Source organism: Puntigrus tetrazona, chromosome 9 (assembly GCF_018831695.1).
Source record: "Puntigrus tetrazona isolate hp1 chromosome 9, ASM1883169v1, whole genome shotgun sequence".
NCBI lineage: Eukaryota > Metazoa > Chordata > Actinopteri > Cypriniformes > Cyprinidae > Puntigrus > Puntigrus tetrazona.
The window spans coordinates 23,005,838-23,016,693 of NC_056707.1; the positions used below are offsets into that span (position 1 = coordinate 23,005,838).

A 10,856-nucleotide genomic window follows, 5' to 3' on the forward strand; every position below is an offset into this window, starting at 1 on the left:
TTCAAAAACAAGGAACTTTATAGTTGATGTCAAAGACAAACGTTAGAGCAAAGGTCCCAAGAAAAAGTTCTATTGTAACAATGGAAAAACAAAGTGACAAAAATAATATGCATTTCTTACATTTTGTAAACCTAGAACTGTTCTCGAGCCACAGTGGTCACAGGTATTACTGGCTGATAAGTGTTTTTTTTGTCTTTTGGACAAACTGAAGATATATCTGACAAGCATCTGGAAAAAGCCCTTTGATGATTCCAGATGTTTCTAAAGGAACGACCCTAATCTTTTCCTAGTCTTCCTCCAGGCCCAAAAATACGTCCCGAGGAAGAGTAGAAAAACCAGAAAAGAAACGAAAGCAAAAGAAGTCTCACAGACAGTCTAACGTGTGGCATAGTGTGTAGTTCACCTAAAACAATGCTCTACATAAATACAATAAAGTCTATAGTCTGTTTGTCACAAGTGCTAGATAACTTTCTTGTTGTTGTTGTTGTTGTTGTAAAATATTCAAAAGTCATTTTTCTTTCATTCCATTTTTAAACAAGTAAAAAGCACATCCATCGGACACCAAGAGCATCAATCCGTCTGTGTACTACTGACCAGAAACAGAGGAGGAAAGAAGAGCTTCCATCCCATGCGTCCTCCATAGCCTTAACCCTCCCGTGTTCCTCCTTTGTGCAAATATGTTACAAGGACAGACAGGCATGCTGACGCACAAACCATGCAGAAATCTACAGCTGTGAAGGAAAGAGAATGAAAGAAACTTCACCCTGGCCTGCAAATAAACAACAGCTCAGGCCAGACCTCATGGCAAATTAGCAGGAATGACAAGAAAGGTTTAAAAACAAACAAACAAACAAACAAAAAAAAAACGAATGGAATGCAGTTTTTTTTCTTTTTATATAAAACAAGAGCAATGAAAATGACTATCCGGATGAACCGGATAGAAGTGTCCCTTTGACAAGACTGTACTGATAGGCTGCCGTTAGTATTATTGCAGAGTGGTTTGTAGTGATGGTCCGTTTGAGTATTACTACAGTAATATGAGACTCTTTGGGAATGTCGCTTTACGTTTTCGGGACACTTTCAAATCAGTGTCAGCCTTCGCACTTCATTCTTGAAAGCAATTCGGATGAGATTCGATGGGCTTGGTCTGGATATGATACTGCAAAAATGCCCAAAATAGATCATGCTTGATAAGAGTAACAAGATTTTTTACGAAACAGAAAAAACCCCAGAGAACGATCACTGATATCGTTACCGCGAAATGAAACGCTAACAATCTCACGCAATCGTGTCCAGGTTGCATTCCACTCTCAAAAAGGATGCGAATAAGGAACTGTATTTCGCATAAAGTTTTTTGGCGATTTCTCACATTATGAAATTGTCATCATGATAACTAAGCACATTTTCTCCCACCACAATTTAACGAATACATATGAAACAATGCATCATTTCATATTTAAAGTTGTTTTCAAAATTTAATTGTTAAATTGTAATTTTGTGTGAAATTTACATGCAATTTCTACACCAGTGTGTATAATTTCTGCACCTCCAAATATTTTGAAAAACTCCCATGTCTGCCATTGGTCAAACAAACAGACAGCCACACCTCCAGACTAACATCATTGGTTGAGCCTGTTTCGCTTTGTTGGCCTTGTTTTTAATTTTTTTTTTTTAAGCAAAATGCAATTTCTTATGTCATTTTTTCCGGGTGAGATAGAACCTGGACACGTTGTTGAAAGTGAAAGGCTAAAGTAATTCATACCTATTTCAAAATACGCTAAAATAACTAAAATCCATCTTGGATGTACCCCACAGAAGGATCACTGTGATGTCAGCATCTAGTCTAGTTGGTCTATCCAAATGGACTTATACCAATGGAAATGTACAGTGTCAGTCCATAATATTTTGTTTTAGAGTTTAACTGAAGCCTGGAACCACAAAGATCCGTTTGATCAAGAGTTTATACGGTGCCAGAGTAATGCTACTGTGAATGCATGAAACCAATAAACAGTGCCTTCAGTGGAACCAGCAACGGCCGAAGCCAGACCACGTACTGAAATATATCACTTTGCAATACTAGTTCTCTTATTCGAGTCTGCAATCTTTATAATATATAATATATCTATAGATCTTTGTAATATAAATCTACTATGAACAGAACGTAGTAAATACACAATTGTCGGAATCATTATACAAAGTAAAAGCATCTCCCTCCCACCGCATACAAAAAAACCAAGATAAAACAAATTAAAAAAAAGGCTTGTTACTCTCTAAAACAAGAAACTAAAGACAGAAGCATGTAAAACACATTGTCAACTACATAAAGACTGACAAATGAACAAGTAAATAATCCAAAAAGTACAAAACGAAACAAAAAAACTGGACATTAATACGAACAAACGAAGAAAATAACGGGTGTACGAACCCAAAGTGGAGTAGTCATATGTGATAGGCATATATAAAAACGAAGTCGAGTGAGTCAAATCTCCCGCCTTAATGCATCTCATATTGAACATGACACAGAGAAAAAAAATGCCGAAGGTAGTTGCCGAGAGGCTAAACACAAGTCAGGGGCTGTCAAACAAATTATCGCCTCTTCATCAGTCCAGAATCGAAAAGTTCAATGTACAATCAAAGTCAAGCCAAACGATCTACTGTCAGCATGCATAATTGCGTATATATACAGTTCTATGTGCCGCTTCGGAGCGCTGCCGCGGCTCCGAAACTACGTCAATGTCCCATGCAGATTGTCTGAGTATCACAGTTGTCTCAGAGGCGTTACGATTGTTTTCTGAGTGGAAGCTGGTGGTCCCGCTACTTCCTGGATTGTGTCATGTGACGGGCACATGTTCGGTAGCACCCGCCCCTAGCGAAAGGCCCGTAACCCTCCTCGCTCAGGCCAGGTCGGCAGGAAACCAGCGCTAAATCTCACCAGGTGGCACGTCTGAAGGCTCAGTGGTACATTTAAAATCGGTAACCAGCCCTTTTCCGCTTGTTTTCGAAGGTGTCAATAAAACTGACCATCTGCTGAGTAGAATAATAGTAGTGATATGCTAGTGCCCTTTGATTAACTGTAAAGTAACCGGAATACTAGACATTCATAGCTATATAAAAGTACAACGTGTCGAGAGAAGGAAAAATAGAAAGTCTGTCTCGAACTACAAATCGTATGACGCGAGGTCATCGCAGCCCTATCCTATATGCTCGCAGCTAAAACTCATGCTTGTCGGCGCTGATAAACTACGACGGTTGAATTCGTAACTTGGCAGATGGAAAGCTGCATGCTGGTCAACTTTTCGGAGGAGGAGGTGCGTATTTGGTCATTAAGAGTTGAAACGAGTCGCTACATTGGCTTGCTGTCTAAAGCGCTGGAGAATTCGATCGAACGTTTATGCCCTTGGATAGCTGGCAACTACCTTAAAGTTTGTCAGTGACACTTAAAGTCATGTAACGTCCAACACAAGCACAGTAAAAAATGAAGGAACAGAAAACAGGTCATAATGCGTATGAAACATGAAGATATCTGCAGGGAGTTCCTGGTAAACATGCTGAGGGTTTCTCGATTCTTCAGGCCAGCCTTGTTAAGAAATACCGAGACGGCGAGACGTCTTCCCTCCTGTAACTAGTTTAAGGCAATGTTCTTCTGGATCCATCTTTTGAAAAAGGCACAAACTCGCATTGTCGACTCTCCGTCGGGCTTCCCAGAATCCCTCGATCGCTCTCCCGATCACATCGTCCACCCTCGTGAAGCAGTTATTCGAATTGCGAATGGAACGAGTCCGTTTTTTTTTTTTTTTTTTTTTCTCCAAGGATAAAAGAAAGACAGACAAACGAACAGAGAGAGAGACGACAAATAAAAAAACGTAGGCCGTAACAGCCGAAATCAGTCATATAGTGGCTCTGGAAAACAATGAAAAAGTTCATGTCGAAAGCACCAGCTCTCACATCTAACAATGAAACGTGAGTCTATGTCCTGCTCAAAATTAGTTAAGTGTCCCTGCGGACAGACCAGGTTACACGGTCCCGGACGTTCTGCCACGGACAGAGACAGACTAACACGGCCGAGACGTTTGTCGCGCTCTGGGTGTCACGGAGATTTCTTCAGGCCGTTTCGGATCCCGTGCTCAAAGCGCGCACATCGTGGGACAAAAAATGAAACGGGATGGAGAGAGTAGAGCGACGTCAGAGGCCTTGAAGAGGCTCTGAGCCGAGAGGGTCACCAAGGCAGTCGATCGGACCTTCTACAATGGAGGCTCCTCTTCCATAGGCTCCTCCTCTGTCCTGTGGGGCGGCAAACACAAACGCTGCGTCACAGATGAGCAAAGCACATCAAACGTTTTCACATCTCTTCACCGGTGAATTTCCATGATATTTGTGATTTTAATAAAAGAAATGTGAAATATTAAGACAAGCACAATTACCAGTGGTATTTTTGTATCATTGTTTAATTTTGTACGCTAAACTATTACAGTTTCAAAAAAAAAACTATTTAAGCAACAAACTTTTTAGTTGTTTTCATTTTTAATGAAGTATAATAAACTTGATATGTACAATAAAAATGTATATTCACTATATAATGTTTATTAATGTGCCTGTGTGAACACCCAAGTTCATGTATTCTAGTATTACTTAATTTTTGCAATTTTGTCTATTTTATTAATATAATTTTACTTATTTCTATTTTTCTTTGTTTTTAAATTTTGTTGTGGTAATTTTAGTACTTTTACTTAACTAATTGAACTTATTTAATTTTAGTTAGCTGCTAAGGCAACGCACGTTTCTTAGTTTCATTAAGTTTTTATCCAATGTAAACTAATATCTTAATAGTTTTAGTTGATAAAAACACAAATATATTTAAAATTTGTTTACTTGACATCCTTCAATAAGGTGGTGCTATATTAATGATATATTCAAATAGCACAAATTTCTTATTTTGACTTTATATAGGCAGGGCAACTGGATTTATATGGTATCCTAATGGCATTATATTTTCAATTTGTACAAAGTTTAGGGTCACAGTTCTTTAGTGTCAAATTTGCAGGCTTTCTGGAGAAAGGTGAGACATTAACATCTGAATATGACCTTTTGTATAAGTAAAAAACATATGCAAACTTATGGTAAAAGGCAGAAATGCTGCATGGCGGAGTTATAGGTAATTTTTATTTGAGGACCACCACAATAACAGAATTTAGGATCAAGAGAGAGAGAAAAATTATTTGGTTTAAAAATTATAAGCTAGTCTCACTCCGAAAAACTGGCACAAAGACCCTCTTTTTTTGAGACCCTCTATAACCAGTGTGTGCCAAGCGTCCAGCCAGAAAACACAGAATATTAAACTAGGAAAACCAACACTTATAATAGGTGTCAACACACTTTCTGCACTTGGCCCCTAATAGGAAAAACAGGAAATAATGTGAGTGTGAACCTGCGCTGGGCACATGAATACACATGTGTGTTAGAGTGTGAGTGTGTTAGGAAGGTCCAGAAACCTCAAGCATCTGTGCTCAATGCTGCCTGAGTGTTTTCAATTAGGACTCTGGCAGACTCTGTCTCTCAGAAGCCTGACGCTGCTGGACATCTGCCCCGCACATTCAAAGAGTCCCGTCTGCTTATCAGCGCTCATACACACACCTGTCCTGAACCTCTAGTACACAGATGTCCCATCAAACAACCAGAAATACTCACGGGGTCACAGAAACAGATACACTCAGGAGGCATGCTACGAGCAAACATGTGCAACATTCTTGGAATAAGGTACCAAATACAGTCTGATACTCATTTTTGAGCCAATTGTGCATAAAAGTCGGTGCTTAACCTTAACGAAATGTTGGAAGTCAAACTAAATATTATATAAATAGTTTTTATTTATGCCTGGATAGTTTAAAACTGGTGTTTTTTTGCTGATTTTCTAACGCAGTTTTGTCATTTTTTGGTTCTAATTTGCATGGAAAATTATAATTATTATTATTGCATTTAATTAATAGATTATTATGATGATGATGATGATGATGATTATTACTATTATTATTGTTGTTAAGATTTAACTAAAACTGAAAATAAAACAAATAAATGTTAACTAAAATAAAACATTAAAAACTTATTTTGGTTAGATGCAGAGGCCCACAGTTTACCTTTTACTTTAGTTTACTTTAAATGTACTAAAATAACAAACCAAAAAAATGAATAAAGATGTATAAAAAAGGACAAAAACTAATTAAATTGCTTACAACTTTAACCGAAAACTTTGAAAGAACATGTAAAAGATTACAGATTAAAAAAAAGAATGAAAACTAAAATGAAATTATTAATAAATAATGAAATAAAACTGAAATAATGCTTTAAAGTGTTGTTTTTCCCATGTTTGTTTTTTGGGGTTTGAATTAATTGCCTTTTTTTCTTAGCCTAAAATGAATGTTATTAGGCATAGTTCCAACTAAAAAAATCTATTTATGACAACTAATGAAATTTGTATTTAATCAAATTTTACTAAAAAAATGTATATATATATATATATATATATATATATATATATATATATATATATATATATATATATATATATATATATATACAAAAATAATTCTCACTACAAAAAACTAGTAATGGGACCCAAAATTTGTGGAATGTGCCATTTGAGAAACAAACAAGAGCTATAAGTGCACCTCTTTCCAATGTGCTTGTTGGCCACAGACAGGGAGGCCATGGCGGTCACCGTCTCTGCCTCTTCAGTTTCACATCTCTGAGCCTCCAGCAGTGAGTAGCCCAGAGTCGAGGCAGATCTCTGCAGCGAGCGCCAGTATTTACCTAAACACAAAACACGGCCAAAGCTCAGCCTTAAACACGGTGCAAGACATCGAGCAATCCGTAAGGACATCACATGCCAGGGTTGTGACTACACAACATATAGCCTGCTTTATAATGCAAACATTCTCACCAAAAACTGCTTACTTCGAGAACTCTTTATAAATGACACGTAAGCAGCCAAGCTACAATTTATACAGTTTGTTCAGGGTTAAAATTTTAAATATGTCCTAAAATCTGTTATTTTTTTTATAAAACAGACTACAATAAATATACTACAATAACTGCTGCAGCAGTTGTGTAAAATATGTATCAGGTCATCAGCCAATGAATAAATTATGAAGTTTTGTGTGCACTCACTGTGGACTTCCAGAACTTTCTCCATGGAGTGGATGGCGTTGGAGTTCGGCCTCTGTTGTAGCACGTCTTCAGGAAGAGGGTCCAACTGAACGGAGGATCAAAAAAAAAAAGCAGGTCAAACCTTGATGCATGAAGACTCTATAGTCAATGATTTCAGAGAGCGTGTGTACATACAGGTGCATCAAAAAAATGTATATAAAATAACTGAACAATTTTTAAAGAGCTTTTCTGTTTTACAAATACTTTTTTTGATTGATCTTAGAACATATTGTAAAATTTTGAGATACTGGATTTTTGACTTATAATAATCGATATTAAAGCAAAACATTGTTTTATTGTTGTGATGAATCTAGAATGTACGTTTGACTGTTTGAAATAAGTAAAAAAAAAAATAAATCAACTTTTTCCCCTAGCATTTCTGATTTAATTTACTTGCTAACTTCTCAACTCGTAATCCTGAAGAGTCAAAAGATTGTGAGATTAAAACAACAACACAAAAAAACAACAAAACCCTAAGGAAAAGTAAGAATCGAGACGTGAAGTGAGTGTGAATACTGCGGGTTTTTTACATTTTGAGGTTGTCTCATAATTACGAGTCTCTATCTTGGATAGCATATCTAAACATCTAAGAAAGTGTTTCCAAACACTGCAAAATTCATTCCAGCAACCAGTTTCCAGATTTCTGTAATCCGTCTATCACCAAAAGTGAAATATAGTTTGATTTTTAACACTTTTCGCGTAGTGGGATTATGGAGAACGTATTTGACAAATCTACATAGAGTTCTTCCTGTAAGTTATTGTATTCAGAGACCAACAATGGCAACCTGGCAAAAAAAAAAAAAAAAAAAAAAAAAAAAGCCTTAATATCAATCTTGAATCTGCAGTGCGACGGAGGATCGCAGATGTGCCGAAGGCAGTGTTTTAAAGATATGCAACAAAGCCGGGCTTTGTGCTTTGTCACAGCGCGTGGGCAACGAGACCTCATGCTCCGGCAAACCCTCACGACAGCTCAGGGACCAGCGGGGGCCACGGCCCAGAGGAAACAGCCAGCATGCGACGCTGCATTCCTGGTGTGGAATGATTCCATTTCCCTTTGGCTCTCGGCTGCATTTTTTTCGCCCCCACGCTAAAAAAACCCCCGAAAATCTGCAGCCGAGCGTTTCAAATGCAAACATTAAAGATGGGGAAAGGGGCATGCATCCTGTCATTCATCCTTCATAAACCGTTTGCATGAACAAGAGCAGAGAAAAACAGGCATGAAAACTGGGTGGAGTGATTCTGAAGTATTAGCAAGTGTAGAGGGGAAAAAAAAAAAAGAGCATTCCCTTCTCCTGGCTAAGCTGGAAGCTTCGGTTTAATTAAAACAAATAGGATGAGGGCAGGAGGCCTGGAGGCGTTGGGAAAGGCCGTCTGAGGAGACGGAGACTTTAATCCAGCTGTGGCACGACACACGGACATATCAAACCCCTCAGCATTTCTAAACCGATCAAACTAGTTTTAAAAGTTGTATTTATTACGTGCATAAAACACGGTGACGTGTGTGTATTTTTATACACGTGCAAAGTAGGAAGCGTGCGACACGAGAGCAAGTGCGGTAAAGTGTAGCCCAAGATTCAGGCCTGTCACGCAGAAAACTCTCACACTGGAAAGAAAGAGCCTCATTCAGTCCCGGACGCACCGCACGCTGAACTTTGGGTGAGATCAAACGGATGCAGCACAAACACTGAGGAGATAGTGTTCAGCCGGCCGCTCTCCGGCGGCACATCCTGAATACAGTGTTTGTTCTGAGAGAGCCGTCTTCAGGTGGGTCACGTCTCATTGACATTTACTTTGAGGAAACAACTTGAGCACTTACTGTAAATAAGTCTTCAAGTCACCCTGGGAAGTTCCCACTTATAAGATTGCAATTCATATATCAGATTTAAAAATGTACTTACAGTAACTCTTTAGAATAGGTGCTACTATTTTTCCTCGATTTCTTAATTTGCTGCTTATTAACAGTTAGCAGGGTAGTTGTTAAATAAAAATTAAAAAATGTATACACTGGAAATGTATACACTGTATAATTAGCTATTGATATTTGGAAAAAAGAAATTGATATAACAATGTAATTTTTACGTCTTAAATATTTAAAGCTATATATACAGAATATATACATTTCTAAACACTAAATTAATAAAATGTAGGTAAAAATGTTTACATGATACTATATACACATCTATATTGTATAATCTAATCTGAAGATTTCATATCCATATTTTATAAAAATATATATATATATATATATATATATATATATATATATATATATATATATACACACACATACACACACACATGCATACACATTATATGTGCTGAGCAATGTATATGTATATTTATTTTGTAAACACACACATGCATGTGTATTTTTTGGAAAAATATGCTGTTTATATATTAATAGATAATTGAATATATTTACATGTATATAATTATATGTCAATATTTTCAAAATACATAATATTGGATGAATGGGTCTTTATATATTCATGATAAATATACAGAGTATACACACACACACACACACACATATATTAATTAATATTATGTACACAAAAAACTTTATTTTGGATGTGATTAACTGTTGCCCAGCACATAATTTTCTTACCTACCCAGCATTTTTTTAATGTTATCTGAATGGACGCCCAGACACCGAGGCGATAATTTCACTCAATATTAATTAGCTTCCACCGCGATTCTTTAACTGACATGTTGCCGACTCGAAACGCCCGACCTTAAAGAAAACCCCGAGTTTCAGCAGCAGCAGTCGCGCTCATCTCGTAAATACGCCCATTCCGACACGACTCGGAGTCAGCGGTCCCATATGGAGGGGTGAAAAGTCTGCGTGTGAGAGGCCAGCTGGTCATTCATTCACACTTTCCCGCTGTGCGGTTTGACTGAGGGTCAACACACTCGTCCCTCAGGATTCCTCCCGCCTCTCGGCTCTCCAGTCCCGCTGCGACCGCGACCCTACGCTGCCCTGGCACCGGCCGAGGGGGAAGGGCCCGAGCTGTCCGTCACCGTGATGGACGGCCCTGCCGCACGTCTATAAACTTTAATGGGTCTTGTCAGCGCACGCCAAGCTGCTTGGCAGGTATGAAACGCATGCCAGTTGCCAGCATCCACCATGACAGTGGGATTTATTTGATTTTCCCTCGCACCCGCGGCCTGAGTGCGAGGACCTCCACATTCCCCGGGAAAAAGAAAAGCTTTTGTTAGGATGGTTTCTGTCAACCTGCCTGCAGTAATATAAATTCTGACTGTTTGAGAACGAGGCACGTCCTTCAAACGCGGATGGGGCCAAGAGAACTGGAAACTTCATGCAAAACAGGGGTACCGAAAGAACATGGAAACAGTGCAGAGAAGCAAAAAATAACAAAGTCTGATTGTTTGCAATACATTAAGGCAGAGGCTCTCAAAGTTTTGGGCAATGCTCCGCTAAGTAGAATAACCAAAACCACTAAAACAGCAAGCACATTATTTATATCCGTTTATCTGAACTGATACTTAAAATACTTAACTACTTTCATCAGCTTTATCACATTAGTGCTGTCAAATGATTAATCACAAAATTATCCAAAATAATAGTTTTTCTTTACATAATATATGCATGTGCACGGTGTATATTTATTATTTCTTTTTTATTTTGGTTATTA

The 10,856-nt window shown here is 37.9% G+C and overlaps 1 protein-coding gene across 3 annotated transcripts in view; it reads right to left on the reverse strand.

The window, feature by feature from the left end:
* The window catches only part of hdac4 (histone deacetylase 4), a 238,410-nt gene continuing 227,554 nt past the window's right edge, over positions 1–10,856 (reverse strand). For all 3 annotated transcript variants that reach the window (XM_043249636.1, XM_043249637.1, XM_043249638.1), the window contains 3 exons: positions 7,162–7,246; positions 6,663–6,804; positions 1–4,281 (listed from right to left, as the gene is read on the reverse strand). In XM_043249636.1, coding sequence (XP_043105571.1) covers positions 4,242–4,281; positions 6,663–6,804; positions 7,162–7,246 — 267 coding nt within the window. In that variant the 3' untranslated portion in view covers positions 1–4,241. The remainder of the gene's footprint in view (positions 4,282–6,662; positions 6,805–7,161; positions 7,247–10,856) is intronic.